The sequence below is a fragment of the Pipistrellus kuhlii genome, unplaced genomic scaffold (assembly GCF_014108245.1).
Source record: "Pipistrellus kuhlii isolate mPipKuh1 unplaced genomic scaffold, mPipKuh1.p scaffold_m20_p_1, whole genome shotgun sequence".
Lineage (NCBI taxonomy): Eukaryota > Metazoa > Chordata > Mammalia > Chiroptera > Vespertilionidae > Pipistrellus > Pipistrellus kuhlii.
Window position 1 is genome coordinate 52,759,956 of NW_023425404.1, and position 25,581 is coordinate 52,785,536.

The 25,581-nt window shown below is 40.8% G+C and overlaps 1 protein-coding gene across 3 annotated transcripts in view; it reads left to right on the forward strand.

Annotated features, from left to right (window-relative positions):
• INO80 (INO80 complex ATPase subunit) overlaps nucleotides 1-25,581 on the forward strand; it is a 144,506-nt gene that overhangs the window by 63,479 nt on the left and 55,446 nt on the right. For 2 of the 3 annotated variants that reach the window (XM_036445403.2, XM_036445386.2), the window contains 10 exons: nucleotides 9,799-9,858; nucleotides 10,265-10,407; nucleotides 12,470-12,554; nucleotides 13,446-13,563; nucleotides 15,674-15,759; nucleotides 19,132-19,299; nucleotides 19,511-19,644; nucleotides 20,209-20,276; nucleotides 21,104-21,197; nucleotides 22,632-22,803. In XM_036445403.2, the coding sequence (XP_036301296.1) occupies nucleotides 9,799-9,858; nucleotides 10,265-10,407; nucleotides 12,470-12,554; nucleotides 13,446-13,563; nucleotides 15,674-15,759; nucleotides 19,132-19,299; nucleotides 19,511-19,644; nucleotides 20,209-20,276; nucleotides 21,104-21,197; nucleotides 22,632-22,803 (1,128 nt within the window). The remainder of the gene's footprint in view (nucleotides 1-9,798; nucleotides 9,859-10,264; nucleotides 10,408-12,469; nucleotides 12,555-13,445; nucleotides 13,564-15,673; nucleotides 15,760-19,131; nucleotides 19,300-19,510; nucleotides 19,645-20,208; nucleotides 20,277-21,103; nucleotides 21,198-22,631; nucleotides 22,804-25,581) is intronic. The other variant, XM_036445393.2, reaches the window with a different exon arrangement.

Here is a 25,581-nt window from a genome sequence, read left to right on the forward strand (position 1 = left end):
TATTATTTTATTTTATTTTATTTATTTATTTTTAATCAATCTTTATTGTTCATATTATTACAAAGGTTCCTCATTTCTTCCCCCCTCCACCAGGTTCCCAACCCACCCTCCGCCCCCTCCCCATCTCCCATTGTCCTCATCCATAGGTGCACAGTTTATGTTCAGTCTCTTCCTCCCTCCCTTTCCCTGATAGTAAATCCCTTTTCAGATAGTAAATCAGTTACTTAGCATTTTCTCATATCAATAATACCTCCACATGCCCAATGATACACTTCACACAAAAGACATTTCCAAATAGGTCAACCAGCCTCATCCAGGCCTCACCCAAGGCACTCACAGATCAACACCCCAGCACTATACTAACTCAACACATCCAGATCTAAGCCTTCATCACTTGATTCAGCAGACCCTCAAGTTCCCACAAAAGTTTCCAGCCATGTCTGAGAGGCAGCCGTGGGGCAGGGGCAGGCGAGGAGCGAGCTGTTCCGGGCCTGGCTGTTCCGGGCCTGGCCTCTGTTGCTCTGGTTCGTTCCACAATCAGCTGCTCCTGGTCTGGTCACTGCCGCTCCCGACCTAGTTGCTCTGGACCTGGCTGCTGCTGCTCCGGGCCTGGCCACTCCCAGCCTGGCAGCCGCTGCTCCGGACCTGGCCGTACCCGACCCGGCTGCTCCAGGCCTGGCCACACCAGACCCGGCTGCTCCGGGCCTGGCCACACCAGACCCGGCTGCTTTGAGCCTGGCAGCCGCTGCTCCGGGCCTGGCTGCACCCGACCCGGCTGCTCCGGGCCTGGCTGCTCCCAGCCTGGCAGCCGCTGCTCTTGGCCTGGCTGCACCCGACCCGGCTGCTCCGGGCCTGGCTGCCGCTGCTCCGGGCCTGGCCGCACCCGACCCGGCTGCTCCGGGCCTGGCCACTTCCAGCCTGGCAGCCGCTGCTCCAGGCCTGGCCGCACCCGACCCGGCTGCTCCAGGCCTGGCCACTTCCAGCCTGGCAGCCGCTGCTCCGGGCCTGGCCGCACCCGACCTGGCTGCTCCAGGCCTGGCCGCTCCCAGCCTGGCAGACGCTGCTCCGGGCCTGGCCACACCCGACCCGGCTGCTCTGGACCTGGCCGCTCCCAGCCTGGCAGCCGTTGCTCCGGGCCTGGCTGCACCCGACCCGGCTGCTCTGGGCCCTGCTGCCCTGGGTCCGGCCGCTTTGAGTCTGGCCGCTCCTGGCCTGGATGCTCCGGGCTTGGCTACTGCTGTTCTGGGCCTGGCTGCTCCCAACCCGGCCGCTCTGGGCCCGGCTTCTCCGGGTCTGGGTGTTCCTGGCCTGGCCACCCTGGGCTCCGCCTCAGGCCTGGCTGCCACTGCCCCAGGTCTGGCTGCTCCAGTGCTGGCTGTTGATGCTCTGTTTCTGGCCGCTGCTGCTCTGGGGCCTGGCCGTTGCTGCTCCGGGCCCGGCTGCCACTGCCTTGTGCCTGGGCACTCTAGGCCTGGTCGCCACTGTTCCAACATTCTGTCCCTTTTTCTTTTCTTTCTTTTTTTTTAAAAACGCATTTATGTTGCAATGTTGGCTGGTGAGTTGAGTTCTGACTTAGTCTTTGATTTTTTCAAGGTCTTCTTTGTATTCTTTCTTAAGTAATTTTACTGTCTTTTGCTCTCACTTGATTTCTTCACATTGAGAACTTCTTTGGTTTCTTCCTCCTTGTCCTGGGAGCTCAGCAGGTTGGCCTGTGGCACCCCTTTGTTCTCCGCGGGCTCCCGCGCTGCTTCAGCCTGTTGCCGGGGTCGGCGCCGCCCAGGAAGCAGCCCCCGGCCTTGGCTCCGTTGCCCGCGTTCAGCGGTCAAGGGCTCAGGGGCACCCCCCCACCCCCGTCGCCCGGCTCCTTGCTGGTGCCCGGCTGGCCAGTATCCGGCAGGGGCTCCTGTTCCTTGTCGCGTTCCTCCAGTCTGGAGCTTTTTTTCCTCCTTCCCGCTAGGGGAGTCTAGGATCAGAGTCAACAGACTGTCCTCCGCATGCAGTGTGCGCAACTCTGGGGGCTCCGCTTTTCGCCGCTCCCCTGGGATTCCACCTCACAGCCCCGTCTCCCCCTGCCTGAGCCTGGGTTCCCAGGGTCTGGTCTAGGACTGGGGTTCAGAGCACTTGAAGCTGGGGCCCAACACGGCCGGGGCTCCTGTTTCCTTCCCTCCAGGGCAATCCCGCATCAGAGTCAACATTCCTTCCCTTGCAAGCAATGTGCGCGACTCCGGGGGTTGGGCCTTTCGCCGCTCTCCCAGGACTCCACCTCAGAGCCCCGTCTCCCTCTACTTGAGCCTGGGTCCCCAGGGGTTGGCCTAGAACTGGGGTTCAGAGCAGTCCGGACTGAGGCTCAGCGCCGCCAGAGGCTTTGTTTCTTCCGGCTAGGGTAATCCAGCATCAGAGTCAACATTCAGTCCTCTGCGCGCAATGTGCGCGCGACTCCGGGGGCCCTGCTTTTCGCTGCTCCCCTGGGATTCCACCTCGCAGCCCCGTCTCCCCCTGCCGGAGCCTGGGTCCCCAGGGTCTGGCCCATAACTGGGGCTCAGTGCTGCCGTGAACTTTCTTTTGATGTTATAATTTACAGGTCAAAAAATTATGGCCTTTGGGCCAATTCCAATTTTCATTTGTTTGCCCCAATTTTTTATTGTTTTTTTTGTTGTTGTTAATCTTCATTTAAGGATATTTTTTTCTCATTTAATTTTAGATAATGGAAGGAAGGGAGTGGTGGTGGGGGAGGGAGTAGGGCGCGGGCGGTTGGGGGGGGAGAAAGAAAGAGGAAGAAGAGGAAGAGAAAGAGAGACAAAAGGAATAAAGAAACATCAGTGTAAAAGAGACACATCAATTGGTGCCTCCCACAAATGCCCCAAGGTAGGATGGGTAGGAATCCAACCACAGCCCTTTGATGCACAGCCAATGCTCTAACCACTGTGTGGAGAGCCAGGGCTCTCCTAGTTTTTAAATTGTGTTAAAGTACGCATAACATAATATGTACCAATTTAAAGTGTACAGTGAAGTAGCTTTAAATACACATGCAATATGGTGCAGTGATCACTGATATCTGGTTGCAGAATCTCCTTCATGGTGTCAAACAGAAACCTCCTCTGTACCCTGGTTACCACAAATCTTTCTGTATCCATGGATTAGCTTATTTTAGCTAGATATTTCATATAACAGGAATCATGCAATGTAAGGGCTTTTATGTCTGGCTTCTTTTCACTTAGCATAATATTTTCAAGGTTCATCTGTGTTATAGGATATATCAATATTTCACTCCTTTGACTGAATAATATTTTATTATCTGGATTCTAGAGGCCTGGTGCACCAGCGGGGTCCCTCAGCCTGGCTTGTGGGATCAGGTTGAAACCAGCTCTCCGACATATCCAGAGGGGTCCCAGATGATGAGAGGGCACAGGTCAGGCCAAGGAACCCCACTGGTGCACAGTCAGGGCTGGGGAGGAACATGGGAGGTTGGCCAGCTGGGAAGGGACCGCGGGAGGGCTCCAGGGCATGTCCAGCTTGTCTCACTCAGTCCTGATCAGCCGGACCCCAGCAGCAAGCTAACCAACTGGCCATAGCGTCTACCCCCTGGTGGTCAGTGCACATTGTAGTGACTGGTTGACAGGTCAACTGTCTATCCCTTGGTGGTCAGTTCATGTCATAGTGAGCAGTTGAGTGTCCTTAGAATATCATTAGCATATAACACTTAGATTGGTTGAATGGCCAACTGGACAACCAGACACTTAGCATATTAGGCTTTTATTGTATAGGATACTGTATTTATCCATTCATCTATTGATGGATAATTGGATTGTTTCTACCTTTTGGCTACCTGTTTTGTTTTTCAGTTCTTTTGGGTATGTATTTAGGAGCAGAATTGCTAAATCATTCTATATTTAACTTACTGGGGAATCTGCCACCTGTTTTTTTGTATAGCTTACATGCTAAGAATAGTTTTTACATTTTTAAATTGTAGATTAAAAATATTTTGTAACAAATGATGTATGAAATTTAAATTGTATATATTGGAACATAGTCATGCTCTTTTGTATATGTATTACTTATGGCTGAATTCAGTAGTTGTGACAGAGACTGTATTGCCTGCAAAGCAGAAATGTTTATTACATGGCCATTTACAGAAAAGGTGGGATGACCTCTGCTTTATTGATTCATTGTTTCTGTTGCTACTACTCCTTTAGATTGTTAGAAACGTTTTTCACCTCCCTAAAGAGCACAGGTGTGTAGACTCTGTTCAGGTTTATAATTAGTTTACATTCAAAAGATACTTAGATCTAAGATGATAATATCTGAAAGTTCATTTTACTTGGCAAGTAACACTTGTTTTATGGTTCTAGTGTGATCATGTCCTCTTTTTCCCCATGAAATATGATTTATGTTTTTAAAGTTAATGTACCACTTTTCATCCCTGATACAGGCTATTCTGTATGTTTTCTATTTCATTTATTTAGTCTCTTTTATTATTATCTACTTTTTTTGTAATTAAAAAAAATTTTTTTTTAATTTTCTAATTTCTCAAGATGGAACTTAGATGGTTGATTTTTGTTTTTTTTCTATATGTGTATTTAAGTGTATTAATTGCTTTCTAAGCATGAGTATAGCCATCATGCTTAGAAAGCAATTAATATTTTATTGATTTTTTACAGAGAGGAAGAGAGAGGGATAGAGAGTTAGAAACATCGATGAGAGAGAATCATCGACCAGCTGCCCCCTGCACACCCCCTACTGCGGATGTGCCCGCAACCAAGTTACATACCCTTGACGGGAATCAAACCTGGGACCCTTCAGTCCATAGGCCGATGCTCTATCCACTGAGCCAAACCGGTTTTGGCCCAATACATTTTTTATTATCTTTCAATTCAAAATAATTTCTAACTTTTACTGCAAGTTCTTATAGGCTCATTGGTCATTTAAAAATGTGGCTTCTGCCTGGCTGGTGTTGCTGAGTGGTTGGGTGTGGACCTATGAACTAAGAGGTCATGATTCATTTCCTGGCTCCAGCACATGTCCAGGTTGTGGGCTTGATCCTGAGTGTGCAGGAGGCAGTGGATTTATGATTCTCTCTCATCATTGATGTTTCTCTCTCTCCCTTCCTCTGAAATCCACAAAAATATTTTAAAATAAAATAAAAGTGTGGTTATTAGTTTCCAAACAAAGGATGTTTTTCTAGGTACCTTTTTCTTATTATAGCTTAAATCCACTGTGATAAAAAACAACAACTTGCTTTTTATGATATTAATCTTTTAAAATTTGTTGAACTTTGCTTTTATGACCAGCTACTCATATGGTCAGCTTTTATATATGTCTGAAAATAGTGTTTATTCTACAGATGCTGAGTGTAGTGTTTTATATATATATATATATATATATATATATATATATATATATATATATATATATATATATATATGTTAAGTAGGTCAGGTTTGTTACCTTTAACCTGTTCAGCTTTTCTGTATCTTTATTGACTTTGTTTTTTTGTCTGCCTGACCTATTACTGACTGACAGAGGTGTTAAATTTTCCACAATTATGGATGTATTTATTTTTGCTTTATATATTTTGAGGCTCTTTGAGATATATACAAATTTATAATTATTTGATAATCCTGGTGAATTGAATCTTTTAATATTATGAAACTAGGGGCCCAGTGTACGAAATTAATGCAAGAGCAGGCCTTCCTTCCCCCAGCTGCCGGCTCCAGCTTCCCTCCAGGACCCAGGCTTCCCTCGAAGCCCCTGCTTCATCGGGAGTGTCGTCCTGCTGTCCGGTCTAATTACATATTATGCTTTTTTATTATAGGCAGATATTTATGCTTACTTGTAATGTAATTATTGTATATATAGTTTAAATCTGCCTTGCTGTTTGCTTTCTAGTTCTTTCACATGTTCAACTTTCCTTTTTCTCTCCTTTCTTGGCTCCATTTGGACTTTTAGGTTCAGTTGTTGATAGATATGTATTTGTTGTTCATAAGTTTTATCTTTACTTTTTTCTTTTTCCTCTTCTAAAATTATATCTTTCAGCATTTCATATAATTCTGGTTTAGTGGTGATGAACTCCTTTACCTTTTTCTTATCTGTGAATCTCTTTATCTGACCTTCAATTCTGAATGATGGCTTTTCTGGGTAGAGTAATCTTGGTTGTAGGTTCTTGCTATTCATCACTTTGAATATTTCTTGCCACTCCCTTGTGGCCTGCATAGTTTCTGTTGAAAAATCAGCTAATAATCGAATGGGTGCTCCCTTATAGGTAACTAACTGTTTTTCTCTTGCTGGTTGTAAGATTCTCTCTTTGTCTTTTGTTCTTGGCATTTTAATTATGATGTGCCTTGGTGTGGTCCTCTTTGGATTCCTCTTGTTTGAGGTTCTTTGTGCTTCCTTGACTTGTAAGTCTATTTCTTTCACCAGGTGGGGGAATTTTTCTTTTCTTTTTAAAAAAAAATATATTTTATTGATTTTTTACAGAGAGGAAGGGAGAGAGATAGCTAGAAATGTCGATGAGAGAGAAACACCGGCCAGCTGCCTCTTGCACACCCCCTACCAGGGATGTGCCCGCAACCAACATACATGCCCCTGACTGGGATCGAACCTGGGACCTTTCAGTCTGCAGACCGACACTCTACCACTGAGCCAAACCGGTTTCGGCGGGTGGGGGAATTTTCCTGTCATTATTTCTTCAAATAAGTTTTCAGTATCTTGCTCTCTCTCTTCTGGCACCCCAAAAATTTGGATATTGGTATGCTTGAAGTTGTCCCAGAGGCTTCTTACACTATAGATTCTTTTTGCTTTTTGCTTTTCCCGTGGAATGTTTTTTGCTTCTTTGTATTTCAAATTTTTTACTTGATTCTGGTGTTCCTCTAGTCTGCTGTTGGGTCTCTGTATATTATTTTTTATTTCAGTCAGTATATGCTTAATTTCTAGTTTGTCCTTTTTCATATCCTCGAGGGTCTCACTAAATTTATTGGCTTTTCTAGGAAATTCTTGATAAAACTTATAACCATGGTGTTGAATTCTATATCCAGTTGTTTGTTTTCCTCCATTTCTTTTGTTTGTGACATGTCTTTGTCCCTGCATTTTCACTGCTTCCCTGAGTTGGTAGGGTAGCTTTGTGTGCTAGGTTTCCTATATGTCCTAGTGTAGGGGTGTCGAACTCAATCAGAGAAGGGGCCAAAATCTAAAATCCAGCCTAAATCACGGGCCGAATGGTTTACTGAACAGTCATAAACTGTCATTGTGATGGAAACGCAGCGGAGTGCAGTGATGACAGCGCGGTGCGGGCCACATTGCAAGGCCTGGCGGGACGGATTTGGCCCGCGGGCCTTGTATTTGACACATGTGTCCTAGTGGGTCGGCCTCCCCAATTATCTAAGGTGGACACTCTTGGTGCACTCCTTTGTGGACTGAGTGTACAACCTTGTTGTAGTTAAATCTTGATTGTTGTTGGTATCACTGGGAGGAATTGACCCCCAGGCTAATTTACTGTATCACTTGTGTCTATGACAGGAGACCTTCTGTGCTGGAAACAGCCTTATGGGACCAGACTTGCAAAATTGCAAAAACCTCTGTGCTCAGCTTGGATGGGGCAGTCTCAAGGCTGAGCAGATAGTCTTGGCTTCCCATCAGCCCTGCACTTGTGCGCACACCTCCAAACCTCTGCTCCCCTGAGTTTCCACCTGACAGTCCAGATTCCCCCCATAAGAGCGTGGGTCCCCAGGGGCTTGCCCAGAACTGGGTTCAGTGTAGTCAGGAGCTTCCAACTCCCTTCCACTAGGGAAAGCCTGTGGCAACCTCCTCAGTCAGTCTTCTCTGCACGCACTTGCGCACTTGTGCACATGCACCTCTGGACCCCTGTCATCCACAGGTCCCCTGAGTCTCTGTGTGCCTTTACTTTTACCTGACAGTCCGGATTCTCCTTCGTGTGAGCCTGGGTCCATGGGGTTTCGGCCGGAACTGGGGTTCAGTGCAGTCAGGGGTTTCCTTCCCTGTCCCGCGAGAGAAAGCCAGCCAGGCACTCAGCTGCCCTTCCTCTCTGTGTGCGTGTCTCCATACCTCAGCTCTTTGCAGCTCATATGATTTTCTGTGAGCTTTTCTCTTTCCTTCTAGTTGTAGAATTTCTACTCAGCCAGGTTTCCTGTGGCTCTGGATGATGTCTGTTCTGTCTTTTAGTTGTAGTTTTGAAATTGTTGTGCAAAGCAGCAGTTTAGGTACTTACCTATGCTACCATCCTGGTCTCTCCTTTTCTTCCCCTCTTAACTTGCTAATTATATATTCATTTTATTCTTCAGTTGCTAGGAGAATACATGTATTACTTTTTAAAAAGAAACATATTTTTAACCACATAACACATTCTACTTATACATTTTAAATTGATTTAGTTTTATTCATATTACATGTTCATTATTTTAATTGATCTTCATTCCTTTCTGCATATTTATGCCTCCATCTGACTGAGATTTTTTGAAAACTACAAAAGACATCAAGCTATAAATTCAAGAAATACATTTTCCCCTGTCTGGATAAAAAGAAAGAAAGCCCAAAGACATCACACACAAAAAAATGCTGAACTTTGCATTCTTTTGTTTCTCCATGATTTAGTCTGGATATTTTCTTCTTGTTCACTAACTTTCTCTTAAGCTGCATCTAACATGTCATTGAATTCTAAGTCTTTTTCTGATATTTTCATATCTTGATCTCTTGAGGCTTTGTTTCTTTTTTTCTCTTTTCAATTAAATGGTCTGGTCTTTCCATATGTCTGGTTTTTGTTTTTGTTTTAATTGTAAGCCAGACAGTGTATGGGGAAAATTCTAGAGATATTTGTTGGTTCTAGAAAGTTATTTTCTTCCATAGAGAAGATTTCTATGTTTTGAGTTTTGTTTTGGTTTCTTGTCACTGGTAAATTATTTTTCTGGGACACTAATAATCCAAATCCGCTTAATCTAGTCAGTAATTGCGATTATTTGAAGCTGAAATTCAGTATAGTGGGCCCTCCATATCTGAGGGATTCAACCATCTGTGGATTCAAAGAATATTTGGTGGGAAAGTTGTATAGTGCTGATGTGTACTGTATTATAGGCCTACGATGAACAAGTTGGAATGCTTTCAGACTTTTTTTCTTGTTATTCCCAAAAAAATACAGTATAACACCGATTTACATAACATTTATATTATATTAGGTATTATAAATAAACTAGAGATGATTTCAGGTATACAGGAAGATATGCGTAAGTTACATGCAAACACTTTGCCATCCATGGGTTTTGATATCTTCAGGTGGTACTTGAACCAATTTCCTATAAATATTGAGGAATGACTGAGTCTGTTAAGGCAGTCTTTATATAGTTTATCTTTGTTACTAGTATATGTATATACCCTTTGATCCTAATTTAAGGCCAAGGAGGTTGATGCTTATCAGAATCCCTCCTCCTTGAACTAGTTTTTGTTCTGTGGGCTCCACATTTCTTAACGAAAAGCACCACCAACAAAAAACTGCTCAGTTTCTTAGCCTCTCAACCAGAACTTTTGGAAAGGATCAACTTAAGGGGGAACATGTACAGGTGCCAGGATTTCCTTTCTGGGCTTGCTTTCTTTTTTGCACTTTGTCTCTTTAATTCTCCACTGCCTCAGTAGCTTAACTCTTTGATACTTTCAAACAGATGTTTTGAATGTGTATTTAATTTGGTCAGCAGGAGGAGGAGTGCTAGTCAAGCCATGACAGAAGAGGAATTCTAGATTTATTTTGTTTTAGGTTCTTTTAAAATCATTCTGAGTAATGTATTGGTCCTTTTCCAGGTGCTACCATATTGGGGAAATCCTCATGATAGAAAAGTCATAAGGAGATTCTGGAGTCAGGTAACTCTCAATGTATATATATGAGATAATTATTTCTTCAATTGATTTGAGTAATTTCTCATATACAAAACCTTCTTACATATTTCTGGCACTAGGCAAGTGCACATTTTTTCTTTTACATTGTTACAACGTTTTTCCTATTATAGACAGTCAGCTGGATTTGATTGAAGTCCATGATTAAATAACTTTTTTCTTTAATAAGCTAAATACTAGTTTTTAAGATGATTTGTGATTAAGGTGACTACTTAAAAACAGTTGTGGTTTAATTCACTGTACATCTCCCAGATGGGAGAAGCACTTCTTTAGAGCTATTATAAACTTGGCCTTAGAAAATACAATTTGTTCCTCATTATCTTATATGAATTGTTAGGTATCTCTTTTCACCCTTGCCCTCTTATATTTACAGAAGACCCTTTACACTCAGGATGCTCCCTTCCACGTGGTTATCACCAGCTACCAGCTGGTGGTGCAGGATGTAAAGTATTTCCAGCGGGTCAAGTGGCAGTACATGGTACTGGACGAGGCTCAGGCGCTCAAGAGTAGTTCCAGGTAACATGAGTAGTAGAACTAAAACTCTTTGGACTGAGGATATGTAGAAATATGATACACAGTTGACCCTTCAACGGTGTGGTAGTTAGAAGGTGCCAAAATCAGTCCCCCTAACTCCCCCCAGTTGAAAATCCACATAAAACTTTGACTCTCCAAACACTGGAAGTTTTACCAGTAACATAAACAGTTTATTAACATATATTTTATATGTAATGTATTATATAGTGAATTCTTACAATAAACTAGGCTAGAGAAAAGAAAGTGTTACTGCCCTAGCTGGTTAGCTCAGTGGTTAAAGCGTCGGCCTGCAGACTGAAGGATTATGGGTTTAATCCTGGTTAAGGGCTTGTGCCTTGGTTGCAGGCTCTATCCCTGGACCCACTGTGGCATGTGCACTAGGAAACCAATGTCTCTCTGTCTCTCCCCGTCCCTTCCACTCCCAAAAAATCAGTGGAAAAAAGTGTCCTCAGGTGAGTATTAACAAAAAAGACAACAACAAGAAATGAAAACGTTACTAAGAAAATCATAAGGAAGAGAAAATACACTTACTATATTATTGAAAAAAATCCATGTTAGTGGACCCTCACAGTTTAAAACCATGTTGTTCACGGGTCAACTGTATCTGTGTCCTATATACACACGTGAAAATAAAGATCAGAGAGGTTTCAGAAGATGAAATGATATGGTCTCCCCATAAGCCATTCATCTGACCAGAAGTCAGAAGTTCCCTTTTGCATTTTTCATGGAACATAAATATTAATGTTTAAAATACAAGGATTTTTCTAATTCTGTTTTTCTACTCAATAATTATGACATTTTAATAGATCTTTGTTCTTCAAGGAAAATTTTTGTGGGGAAAATGGTATCTGCCCTTTCCTCTAGGGATTATTTTAAACAGGAGGTCTTAATAGGAAGTAGAATGTTACATTTATGTGGATTGTAGGTCCTGTATGCTTTATGCAGGTTGTCCTAGTCCCTGGATGGTTATTAGAATTCCCTAAGAACCTTTTTATTGGAAGTTATATGTTTAAAATATTCGAATAATTTTTATTTTATTTTTAAAATTAATCTCTTTATTGATTAAAGTATCACATATTTGTCCGCAATCTCCTATTCCAATCCCCCACAATCCCCCCACTCATGCCCCCACCCCCTTATTGTCCTAGACCACTGGTTAGGCTCGTATGTGTGCACATAAGTCCTTTGGTTGATCTCTCCCCAAATAATTTTTTGTTGTTGTTAATCCACCCGAGAATATTTTTCCCTTTTTTTTTTGAGAGACTGGAGGAGGGGGGGAAAGGGGGAGAGACAGAAACATGGATGTGAGAGAGACACATCAATTGGTTGCCTACCTCATACACTTCTACTGGTGCCAAAGATGAATCTGCAACCCAGGTATGTGCCCTTGACAGGAATTGAACTAGCAACCCTCCAGTGCAGTATGCCACACCAGTCAGGGAAAATATTCTAATACGTTCCCAATCTGAATAGTAAGCAAGTGTTTGACTATAAAGTGTTATTCAGTAGTATTAAACCTTGGGTTTGAGGAATTTTATTAACTGTTAGTGAATACATAGGACTTCTTTAAAGGTCCATGTTAACTGGCAGGATGGTATTTTTTATGGAACACTTCATCATCTGAAGGGCAATTCTTCATATTGCACTCTTTCAAAGTAGGAAATGTTCATAACCGTAGATGATAGATTCTCTGCATTTTCTTTGCACAGGCTTCCCCTAAAATCAATTTTAAAGCTTTCTACTACACATGAATGCCTTATAATAAACTGGTTTGTGTCAATACAAAGAGGAATTTATCAAGCCAGAAAGGATCCTTCTCGGCTTGTTTGGGGCTTTTTTTGTAAAGCCTAGTCCCATATTTTCAGTATAGAGCAGAAGTCAGTCTGAAATTTCCTTTCTCAGCTTTGTTGAATATTTTCAGTTGTGTACGTAGTGGAGTAGTTGATTTTGAGTGCTTGTTATTTTTTTGGAAAATGCTTTTAGAAATATGGGTGGAGAAAGATTTATAGCTAACTTGGAATTTGTAATTCATCTTCTTGGACAGTGTTCGTTGGAAGATCCTCTTGCAGTTCCAGTGTCGGAATCGGCTTCTGCTAACTGGGACCCCCATTCAGAACACCATGGCAGAGGTAGGCACTAGGTCTCAGTTTTAGGTCTGCATTAAACAGAATGGCTTCAGCAGAGAATTGAAGTCTTCACACATGCCAACCTTGAGTATTAATACTCTATGCAAATTATAATTCCCACATAAAGAATTTTAACATAGATTACCCTAATCTATTTTTTAATTCTCTTACAAAAAGCAAATAAGTTACTTTATTTCTTTGTATTTATGTAATAAACAGTGACCACATTAGGGATGCTACCCATCCAAAGCAGAGATGTTTTTATGCTAGAATTAAAAGGTAACATTTTTTTCTTTAGAGAAGATAATTGATCATCCATAGCAGGGGTCAGAAAACTTTCTGTATAGAGCCAGATAGTAAATATTTTAGATTTTACCTGCCATATAGTTAATGTTACACTTTTTAATTTTGTCATTATAATATGTAAGCAACCATAAATGAGTAAATGTGGTATGTTCAATGAAACTTTATTTGTAAAAATAGATGGCAGACCAGACTTGGCACGACAGATTATAATTTGCTAACTCTGATCTGGAGTTATTATTAGCAAGTTATGTTACCTCAGATTTTATACAATTGTGAAATGGGTTTTTTAATATGTGTAAAATCTTTAAAACTATTCCACCGCAAAATCTGAGGGGACGTGCACTTTCAGACTTTTAGTTTGAAATTAACTGAAAAGTAACTACATTTTGCTGTAGCATTTTATATAATTAGTATTAGGTGATGAAGTATGTGCCCACACACTGTTTCTGTCCCTCTCATTCACTCGTACATACACACGCACCAAGACACAAACATACACACATACATACCTGCAACTTTCTCTCTCTCCAAACCCTCACACTGTCATTTTGTTACTTTGCAGCTATTTCACTTTTCTTTTGTTTCCAGCTCTGGGCTCTGCTGCATTTCATTATGCCAACATTATTTGATTCACATGAGGAATTTAATGAGTGGTTTTCCAAGGATATTGAGAGCCATGCCGAAAATAAATCTGCCATTGATGAAAGTGAGTACTTTTATGAACTTACTTCTACGGATCAGAATAGGCAAAAATGTATTGTATGCCTTTTCTATATGTAGAATTTTTTTTCTTGTATACGTCGGAACCTATTTTTTAGGAATGTTTTCTTATATACTTAGGAACTTATTCTTTATTTTTTCAATAAAGAAAAAGAAAAAAAAAAAGAATAGGTTCCTCCTGATTGGGATATTTGTCTAAAGAGAAAGAAATAGTTGAGATAAAAAAGACAATTTAATAATAGATACAATAACTAGAAGCTTTTATGGTCCTTTGTTCAGATGCCATAGTTAGATCAGTTTTTCATGTTTGAAGGACATCTTTACCAATCAAGTTGGATAAACAATTTTAAAAGTAAAAAAAAAAATTATGTGCTTTGTTTATGTTTAAAAGAATTTACAGAAAGACTAATTGATTCAGATGATGTTGCTGTGTAGTAAGCCCTTAATTTTGTGGACCTTGTTTTAAAGGACTTTCGATTTAACAGACAAAATTTCTGGTCTGTATATCATATGTGAAAATTAAAACCCTGTTAATTTTAAAATGCTTTTAACCAAGATTTGTTTATAATTAAATTAACAATTTTTTTTGTTTTTGTTAAAGGGCTGTAGTAATTTTGCCAAAATAAATAAATATTACATATCTCCGATAGTTTACATATTTAAATCCAAGAGTCAGTGCTTGTAAACAATCTTCAGTGAATGAATAGCACGCGATCACATCTCATTGGGCGCAATAATTGGTTCTGTTGTCTTGTGGTGTGACTTTCTGCAGCAGTTTTAACGCATGCCTTGCCAGATGTTTCCATTTTCACTAAACTACACTGTAGCTGCATGCATTTGTTTACTTAAGATTACTGGTGAATGTACACCTTTATTAAACCCATCCAATATAAATGTAAAGTTACAGGAACACATATAGAACACTTTTTTGTGAAATTAAGCTTTTCTTTTTTTTTTTCTTTTTTTTTAAATCTAATAATTTTATTTTTTTTATTTTTTTTTTAATTTTATTGATTTTGTACAGAGAGGAAGGGAGAGAGATAGAAAGCTAGAAACATTGATGAGAGAGAGTCATCGATCAGCTGCCTCTTGCACACCCCCTACTGGGGGTATGCCCGCAACCAAGTACATGCCCTTGACCGGAATCGAACCCGGGTCCCTTCAGTCCCCAAGCCGACGCTCTATCCATTGAGCCAAACCGGTCTCGGCAAATGAAGCTTTTCATACATAATTAATTTTAATAACACAAACATGTCTACATGAGTAAAAACAGGTAAACTAACTGATTTGTCAATTTTTTAACATTCACATTCAGAAAACCTCCTTTATTATATAATGGACTTTCAGCTTTAACACACCTCCTCACCCAAATTAGTCTGTATATTGAGGTTTTACTGTATTGTTGGGTAATCAAGACAGAGTAGGCAGAGTCACATAGATCCTGAAAAACTCCTATCAGATTTCTGTTCTTTGTGGAATGGAGTAAGGCTTTTTTCCTGTGATAAAAACTGAAAATACTAAAAAGGTCATTTTTGTTAGTTTCTGTTTATATTAAAATTTGTTCTATTGTGAACATTTTTAACATTGTGTGTCAATACTGTTGATCTTGTTAAGTATTATTTTTTAAGAGAATCATGTAGTGTTTGTTATAGAAACATGAAGCGACATCTTTTAACTATTAGAAAAGTCCTTAAGTAATTTCTTAAATACTACAAGTTGTTATTTGCTGACATAATTTGAAAACATGATTTTGGGGAACATTGGGGGCCACAGATAGCCTGTATTAGACCTATATGAGGACTCTATTTTATTGATAAAAATGTTCAAATATTATAAAGGTGAATTCTAATAAAAATAAAGCGGTCTCTGGTCTGAGTGAGAGCAAAATGCATTTGCCCAGTTGACTATATGAAGATACTATGGAAAATTCAGATTCCTTGGTCTCCTACTTGGGGGGGGGAGGGGATTTGTTTCAGTCTTCTTTCATAGAATCATTAAGCCAAAAGGTGTTATAACAGTTTAGTGAGAGATTTTTATGACTTTTCGTTTGTGTTAAGTTAATGTATTACTTATGGGCGGTCCTTCTGGCATTTCAGATCAACTCTCTCGCTTACACATGATCTTGAAGCCATTTATGCTGAGGAGAATCAAGAAAGATGTAGAAAATGAATTGTCTGACAAGGTAAGGAAAGAAAACCTTATGAGTTATTAAGCCTTATTAGGCACCACCTTAGGTTGAGGGAGAAAAAATGTTTCTTGATAAATGTTTACTTGAAAAGTAAATTAGTTTGATTCAGAGAAGACCTTTAAACCTGAGTGGATCAAAGATTTCATATGAGATAATCACAACAAATAATATTTTTTCTTCTTGTTTTATAGTCTGATTTATGGAGAATTTGAAATATTATGAAAGTAGGAAACATAATATAATGAACCTTTTTGTACTCACCATACACCTTCAATAATGATCAACTCATGGCTGCTAGTATCCCCCACCCTTCTAGGTTATTCTGAATCAGATCCCAGATGTCTTTTTTTTTATTTTATTATTTTTTATTTTATTTTATTTTATTGATTTTTCACAGAGAGGAAGAGAGAGGGATAATAGAGAGTTAGAAACATCGATGAGAGAGAATCATCGATCAGCTGCCTCTTGTACACCCCCTACTGGGGATGTGCCTGCAACCAAGGTACATGCTCTTGACCGGAATCAAACCCGGGACCTTTCAGTCCACAGGCCAACACTCTATCCACTGAGCTAAACTGGTCCCAGCCAGATGTCTTTTATTTCATTTATAAACATTTTCATATATATCTCTAAAAATTTGGTCTTTTAAAAAAATATATAACCACATATCATTATTGCCCCTACTGAAAATGACATTTACTTTATTGTAGTATTACACAGCAGTCAGTGCTCAGATATCTGCAGTTGATTCTCTCCTCTTTTTCTCTCACTCTCAGAATTAGATTTTTGAAATCAGAATCCAAACAAGATCCACACATAGCATTTGGATGACATGTCTCTTAAGTGTCTCTATCTTTTTTAATCCTCAGCTGAGCATATTTTTCCATTGGTTTTGAGAGATAGAGAGAGAGAAAGAGAGAGAGGGAGAGAGAGGGGGGGGGGGAGGGAGGAAGGGAGGGAAGGAGACAGAAAGGGAGAGAGGAAGAAAAAGAGGCATCGATCTTACAGAGATACATTGATTGTTCGCCTCCCACACTCTCCTGGACAGGGACAGATTGAGCCTGCACCAGGGTACATCCCTCGATTGGGAATCAAACCGGCAACCCTTCCGTGCCTGGGCTGACTCTCTAACTGACCAGGACTTAAGTATCTTTTAATCCCTCCCTCTGCTTTCCCTTGCATTCTTTGTTGAAGAAACTGAGTTATTTGTGCTAGACAGTTTCCTACATACTGGATTTTGCAAATTACATCATCATGTTGTTGTCAGACATGTTCCTCTGACTCCTGTATTTCTGCAACTGAGTTAGATTTTGAAATTTAATGTGCATTGGGTTATAATATTTTTTTCTCATACAAAGTCAATAATTTTGGTGTATAAATATTGCAGGCCAGGTATCTTTATCAGACTTCTGTGAATTCTCCTTTTTTTTTCTGTCAGTTCTCACTCCCTTTGGAGTTTTTTCCCCATATTCTACAGAGTCCACCTATTTCTAACAAAGGCAGCTTTCCAAATCCTTGATAATATCAGTTCTTCTCCATCACTGTCAGAAGGATGGGTTGTTTTGAAATTAGTAACTCTCTTTGGAAGATTGTGATGGTGATGCATACCTTCAAAGAAAGGAGCAGTGTACCTTTGTTTTATTTCTTTTTAAAAAATCTGGGTGGCTGTTTTGTGAAACTGGCAGATTTTAATTAAAGAACACTGTCACACAGATGTAGTACCTGATGGAAGGAATATACTTTATTTTATTTATTTATTTATTTATTATATTTTATTGATTTTGTACAGAGAAGAAGGGAGAGAGATAGAGAGTTAGAAACATCGATGAGAGTCATCGATCAGCCGCCTCTTGCACACCCCCTACTGGGGATATGCCCGCAACCAAGGTACATGCCCTTGACCGGAATCGAACCCGGGACCTTTCAGTCCCCAAGCCGACGCTTTATCCATTGAGCCAAACTGGTCTCAGCGGAATATACTTTATTTTAAAAATGGATCCTGAAGGCCTTTTTTATCCCAGAGTGGTTAGAAGTAAATTTCTAGCCCTAGCCGGTTTGGCTCAGTTGATAGAGCATCAATCTATGGACTGAGGAGTCCCAGGTTCGATTCCAGTCAAGGGCATGGGCCGGGTTGTGGTCCCCAGAAGGGGGCATGCAAGAGGCAGCCAATCGATGATTCTCTCTTATCATTGACTAGAGGCCTGATTCGTGCACAAGTGGAGTCCCTCGGCCTGGCCTGTGGGATCTGGCTGAAACTGCCCATCTGGCATCCCTTGAGGAGTCCCGGATTGCGAGAGGGAACAGGCCAGGCTGAGGGAACCCATTGTGCACGATTGGGGTCAGAGAGGGACTGCATGAGGGCTCCATGGCATGTCCAGCCGTCTCTCTCAGTCCCAATTGGGGAGACCCCAGAAGCAAGCTAACCTACTGGTTGGAGTGTCTGCCCCCTGTTGGTCAGTGCATGTTATAGTGCCTGGTTGACCAATCAACCGTCCCCTGGTGGTCAGTGCACGTCATAGTGAGCAGTTGAGCAGCCGTAGCATATCATTAACATATAACACTTCAATTGGTTTAATAGACAACTGGACACTTACCATATTAGGCTTTTATTATATAGGATGTTTCTATCTCTCCCTCTCCTGTCCTCTCTGAAATCAATAATAAAATAAAGAAGTAAATTTCTAGGTTGAGTTGAGGGACTTAGGGAATGATTAAACATGGGGTATGAGAGAGAGGAAATTAAAGCTGACTAAAGTTTCTCTTTGGGCAACTCAGTGAATGGTAATGCTGTTAATCAAGTTAGTAAATTGTGGAAAAGATGGTTGTTTTCTGATATGTAACATATAAAACTGCTTCGTCCAGCTATTGTGGCTCGTGGCTCAGTGCAGGTTTAGGGCTCGATCCTCAGTAGGAGATACCGATGGAAGTTGATTCTCTTTCATCTAACTCTCCCTCCCCCCTCTTCTGTCTGAAATAAAATAAAAATAGATTTTTTACCAAAAACATAAAACTGCTGTGCATTCTCTGAGTGGTACTATTTTATTATAGTAAGGAGTTGACAGTAGGGGGCTAGTGGAGTTTAGGGATATATTTTTATTGTAAGTCCCTGTGATGGGGCAGTGATTGGTGCTACTGGAAATGGAAGAAATTGCCCAGGAGCAGCATGTAGATTGAGTGGCAGGGAGAGAGAATCAAGGAAAAAAAACAACCCACATTTCTGGATAATTAACCACATCATAGATTTTTAGGGATAATGTGTTTCTAGAGATGCATATATATATTTTCAATCATCTGGCTTGTATGTGTTGATACTGAATTTCCTTCTTAACTGCTTTTCAAAATACAAATGTTTTCACTGGTTTTTAGATTGAGATTCTAATGTATTGCCAACTGACCAGTCGACAAAAGCTACTATATCAGGCACTAAAGAACAAAATTTCTATTGAGGATTTATTGCAATCTTCTATGGGCTCGACCCAGCAAGCACAGACCACCACCAGCAGCCTCATGAATCTGGTCATGCAGTTTAGAAAGGTAAGAGCTTAGATCAGTTGCCCTGGAGTTGTCTTTATTAACCCACTTCAAGTAAAAGGCCTCTAACCTTGATGCCACATAAATACTGTTAAAAAGATGAAAATGGCAGAGTATTTATTCACAGAGGTAAACATTCAGGGTTTGGGATCCCCCACCATTTATAGAGTGATGTTTGCTCATAACAATGTTGTGTTCTTTCCCTTTCTCTTAGGTGTGTAATCACCCAGAGTTATTTGAACGACAAGAAACTTGGTCTCCGTTTCATATTTCCCTAAAGCCATACCAGATTTCAAAATTTATCTACCATCACGGACAGATCAGGGTCTTCAACCATTCACGAGACAGGTGAGCAAATAGTAATATCTGTTTATTCTAAAAGATTGTTTTTGTAATATATGGGATTGTGGAAAAAATTTTAGTGAAGAATGTTTGAATTCCTCACTAAAACATAATTAAGGGATCTTGTGGTAGGAAAATCTGTGCACTGTAAAGAATTTAACTGGATGACCTTAAAGACCCTAGCCACTTCTAGCTGCTTTTCCACATGAGAAATTTGCACTTGTGTGCAATTAGCATTTGCACCAAGAGATCTGTAAAAGAGGCCTGTGTTGCTCAGTGGTTGAGCATCAATCTATGAACCAGGAAGTCACAGTTTGATTCCTGGTCAGGCACATGCCCAGGTTGCAGGCTTGATCCCTAGTCAGGGGCTTGCAGGAGGCAGCCATCAATTGTTCTCTTTCTGATGATGTTTCTATCTCTCCCTCTCCCTCCCTGAAATCAATATATATATATATATATATATATATATATATATATATATATATATATATATATATATATATATATATATATTTTTTTTTTTATAAATCAAATTTGGGTTTGGATTTATTTTATTTACTTATTTTACAGGTGGTTAAGGGTTCTTCTTTCTCCATTTGCACCGGACTATATCCAGCAGTCTCTCTTTCACAGAAAAGGTAGGTGTTTTTATTTTTATTATTTTATTTTTTAATTAAATTATTACCTGTGTACATATTTTAACATTGCCCCCTTCCCCCTTCCATATACACCCTCCCTCCCCAGAGTTTTGTGTCCATTGGTTTGTTTTTATCCTTGGGAAGGATAGTTTATCAAGGATTTATCAGGGTGTTTCTCTTTGTTTTGCTGAGTGACAGATTTGGAACTAATTGTGGTTTGCCTGCATTCTAGGTTTTTATTTATGAAGTCTTGATAAGGTTTAAGTAAATTAGTCATCTTCATCTCTAGATGCTATGATTTGTGACTGTAACAGGATGCAATTAAAAAAAAATATTACGTTGACCTTCCAGCTTTATTTCATACCTGACTCTTAAGAATTTCTAACAATCTTGAGGCATGACAGAGACAGTGCATGATTCTTATTAGTCTAAGGAAAAGAAGCTGCTCAACTTAGAACATTGTCCATAGTATTAAGGTAAAGGTTCCATAATTCAGAATCTCTTACTCCTGTCCTTTGCTTTTTTCTTTTGGTCTTGCATGATAAAAGGAGAAAGCTGTTAGCCAAGGATCCAAAAACCCCAAATGTAACTAATGAGCCAACTTTACTGTAGCTCATCTGTGCCATATCTCATAGGTCTGCCTACTCTCCTTATGATTGTGGTACAAAAATATGACATCCTAACTTCCATAAAAACAGCTGTGGTTCAGAATCTTTAAAATATGTTTTTATTATTAAGTCAAAATTCAGTAGTTTAGCAAACAGGTTTTAGTTGAGTATTATCTCTTGGCTTGTTATTGTGTTTAACTTTGTCTTTTGGTATTTTAGGTGTTAATGAAGAAAGTTGTTTTTCTTTCCTTCGGTTTATTGATGTATCGCCAGCAGAAATGGCAAACCTCATGCTTCAGGGACTTCTGGCCAGGTGAGTGAGGAGTTTGCTCGTTGTTTGATGAGAGAGCCATTGGAAATAAACAAGGACAAAGGTTGAATACTATGAAAGTTAAACATGTAATGTTATATCTTACAGAGCCTCTCATCCTTTTTCTATTGTTAAAAATTTATATTAGGACCTGGCCAGCGTGGTTCTGGTTGAACTGGGAGGTCAGAGTTCGATTCTATATCAGGGCACGTGCCTGGTTGCAGGGTCAATCCCTAGTGTGTGGCATGCAGGAGGCAGCCGATCAGTGATCCTTTTTCATCATCTCTCTCCTTCTCCCTTTCTCTCTGATGTCAATAAGAATATTTTTAAAAAGAAAATTCATATTAGGAAGTCTTAATTTTCTTTTGATCATTTAATAATTGCTGGATGCCACATGATATCCTATCTAATAAAAGAGTAATATGCAAATTGACCATCACTTCAACACAAAAGATGGCTGCCCCCATGTGGACACAAGATGGCCAGCAGGGGAGGGATCAGGTCTGCAGGGGAGGGCAGTTGTGGGCAAACAGGCCAGCTGGGAAGGGCAGTTGGGAGAGACCAGGCTTGCAAGGGAAGGTAGTTGGGGGCAGTTAAGCCTACAGGGGAGGACGGTAGGGGTGACTGGGCCTTCAGGTAAAGGCAGTTGGACGGGGACCAGGCCTACAGGGGAGGGCAGTTAGTGGCAAACAGGCTGGCAGGGGAGCAGTTAGGCATCAATCAGGCTGTTAGGGGGTGATCAATCTGGCAGGCAGAAACGGTTAGGGGCAATCAGGAAAGCAGGCAGGCGAGCAGTTGGGAGCCAGCAGTCCTGGGTTGTAAGAGTGGTCCCAGATTGGAGAGGGTGCAGGCTGGCTGAGGGACACCCCCACTCTCCCTGTGCATGAATTTCGTGCACTGGGCCTCTAGTACCATAAATAAAAACATCAGGCTCTCCTCCCAATGCTCCCAGGTCTTCAGGCCTTCTTAATTTCTAATTAGTCTACTATATTTTATTCGCTTCTGCAGGGCAAATGATTCCTTTAGTTAGTAATGATTACAGCATAGCCTGCCTTAAATGTTCTGGGAAACTTAGTTCTATGATCTTATTCTTTGTATGATCTTATTCTTTTACCTCATTAGGCAAAGCTCTCTCCCTAATAGGAGGATGTTTTCATGATAGAGTTTTTGTGGTAGGACTGAATATTCTTCAATATTGAGATGAGCTTTACAGAGAATTTTAGTTTTCATAGTAGGAAGCCACGTCATGCAAAAGGTAGAATTTATAGAACAGAAATATGAAATGGTTTTATCTCAAAGTAGGAAAGAACTGTTTCTAAAATGCTCAAGATTTAGGAAAGAGACATGTTAATGAGAGACAAAGTTCCTCACTGCTGTGAACTACCCTCAAACCTCCATGGAGCACTGAATAAGCATGTCTGCTGTGATTTGTTTCAGATGGTTAGCTCTTTTCCTGTCTCTGAAAGCCTCCTACAGGCTCCATCAGCTGCGCTCCTGGGGAGATCCTGAAGGGGAGAGCCAGCAGAGATATCTGAGCAACAAGGATTTCCTTCTAGGCGTTAATTTTCCACTCTCCTTTCCCAATCTTTGCAGCTGCCCTTTGTTAAAGGTAAGCAATTATTTCAGCATCAGCTATCCAAGTAGTACTCCATTCCCTTTACAGTAAAAGAACCAATAGAGTAAATACTGGCCTGATGGAGCCAAAAAGTTCCCAGAGCAGTGGGAGCAGTATATTGATTCTTATGTGTATATAGAAAACATATATGCTGTATAGAACTTTACTGTAACACAGACCTTAAGTGCACAACTCTCTGAATTTATACATGTGTAAAATACTTGTGCAACAACTATCTACATTACGATATAGAACATTTCTAGCACCCATAGAAGTCTCCCTCATGTTACTTCTGATTTAATACCTCTAATTCAGAACAAATCAATAAAGGTAATCACTATTCTACTTTTGCCTTTTATATAAATGTTTGCTGAAGGACCTGTGAGTATTGGTGCATTGTATTATTGTTGTTTTTCTCTTTGGTACCTGGTGTGTATTCTTATCTCAGGGAATGTCCTTCGGTCTAAAATTAAAAGTCTGATCTTGCCCTGACCGAGTGACTTGGTTGGAGCGTCATCCTATGAACAAAAGGGTTCTATTACTGGTCAGGGCACTTAGATAGGTTGCGAATTCTATTCCCAGTCGAGGAGCATACAGGAGGCAACCGATCGAGTTTATCTGGCTGAACGACCAGAACATCAGTGTTTCTCTCTCCTCTGCTTCCTCTCCCTCTAAAACCTATAAAAATGTCTTTAAGAGATGATTTTTTTAAGTGTAATATTTTTCAGTATTTAAAATAGAATTTTGTGAAGAATCCTAACTTTTTCTTACATGTTGGGAAACATCACTAGTATTGGTAACTTTAATCATTTATTGATTTCTTTTTATTTTGTACATTAGATATTTTTGTCCTGCATTTGAGCTGAGAACTAAATGTACTTTTTAAATTTTTTTTTATTTTTTTTAATTGATTTTTTACAGAGAGGAAGGGAGAGGGAGAGTTAGAAACATCGATGAGAGAAAGACATCGATCAGCTGCCTCTTGCACACCCCCTATCGGGGATGTGCCCCAAACCAAGGTACATGCCCTTGATTGGTACCGAACCCTGGACCCTTCTGTCCGCAGACCGACGCTCTATCCACTGAGCCAAACCGATTTTGGCTAATTGTGCTTCTTGACATTGAGATATGGAAATTTCATGAGTAATTGCAAAAATGGTCAATTGTGGATATTAGCCCTTATATAGCTACTAGCAGCCCAGTGCACGAAATTCCCTCAGCCTGGCCTGCGCCCTCTGGCAGTCTGGGACCTCTCGCTCCTTATTGTCTGCCTGCTGGCTTCTTATCACTCGGCTTGCTGCTCCTTAGTGTTGCCATGGAGATGGGAGAGGTGCTTGCCACCACTGTGGGTGTGAGTCCAGCTTCTGGCTGAGCAGCATTCCCCCTGTGGGAGTGCACCGCCTACCAGGGGACAGCTCCTGTGTCGAGTGTCTGCCCCCTGGTGGTCAGTGTGCATCATTGTGACTGGTTGTTCTGGTCATTCAGCCATAATGGTTGTTTAGGCTTTTATTATACAGACACCTACATAACAGATTACCTTAAAACCTAGCAGTTTATAACAAAAAACATTTTATATCTCACAGTTTTCTTTGGTCAGGAACTTGGGAGCAGCTCAGGTAGGTGATTCTGGCTCTTAGGAAGTCAGAATAACAGCTAGGGTTACAGTTACCTGAAAGATTGACTAGAGCCATAGCATCTGCTTCCTAGGTTACTCATTTTCATGCCTGGCAAGTGGTGTTGGCTGGAGGCCTCAGTTCCTTGCTGTATCAACTTTTCCATGAGGCTGCTTGAATGTCCTCATGGCATGGCAGCTGGCTTCCCCCAGAGTGAATGACTCAAGAGAAAGAGTAAGGAGGAGCCACAGTGCTTTATGAACTAGTTTTGGGAGACATTACATCTAGCTCACACCCAAGGGGAGGGGAATTATACTCCACCTTTTGTGAAGAAAGGAGTATCCAAAAAATTGTGAACATCTCAAAAGGACCATAGACCTAACTGCTGGGCTGATGCCTTTATATTGCTTACTTCATTATAAAGTTTGTTTTGGTATTCACTGTTCTGATTTTTTAAAAATATATATTTTATTGATTTTTTTACAGAGAGGAAAAGAGAGGGATAGAGAGTTAGAAACATCGATGAGAGAGAATCATCGATCAACAGCCTCTTGCACACCCCCTACTGGGGATGTGTCCGCAACCAAGGTACATGCCCTTGACCGGAATTGAACCTGGGACCTTTCAGTCCACAGTCTGACGCTCTATCCACTGAGCCAAACCAGTTTCGGCTGTTCTGAGATTTTGGCTTAGGCTATAGACAGGTTCTGACTATGACACCATGAAAGTTCTTAAACTGGAGAAGATGTTGGTATTTCTCCCTGCTCTCTAGGTTAGGGGTGTCGAACTCAATCAGAGAAGGGGCCAAAATCTAAAATCCAGCCTAAATCGCGGGCCGAATGGTTTACTGAACAGTCATAAACTGTCATTGTGATGGAAACGCAGCGGAGTGCAGTGATGACAGCGCGGTGCGGGCCACATTGCAAGGCCTGGCGGGACGGATTTGGCCCTCGGGCCTTGTGTTTGACACATGTGCTCTAGGTCATTCATTTGTCTACAGTTTTATTAGCCACAGCAAATTATATACCGTATAATATCTGGCTTTCATCTCGAACAGGAGGAATTCATTGCTCATAAGACCTAACCCCTTGTGAGCAAAACCTTTCCTTGCAAAAAGTTTTCATTTTCATTTGTTGGAACATAGCATAACAAAAGAAGA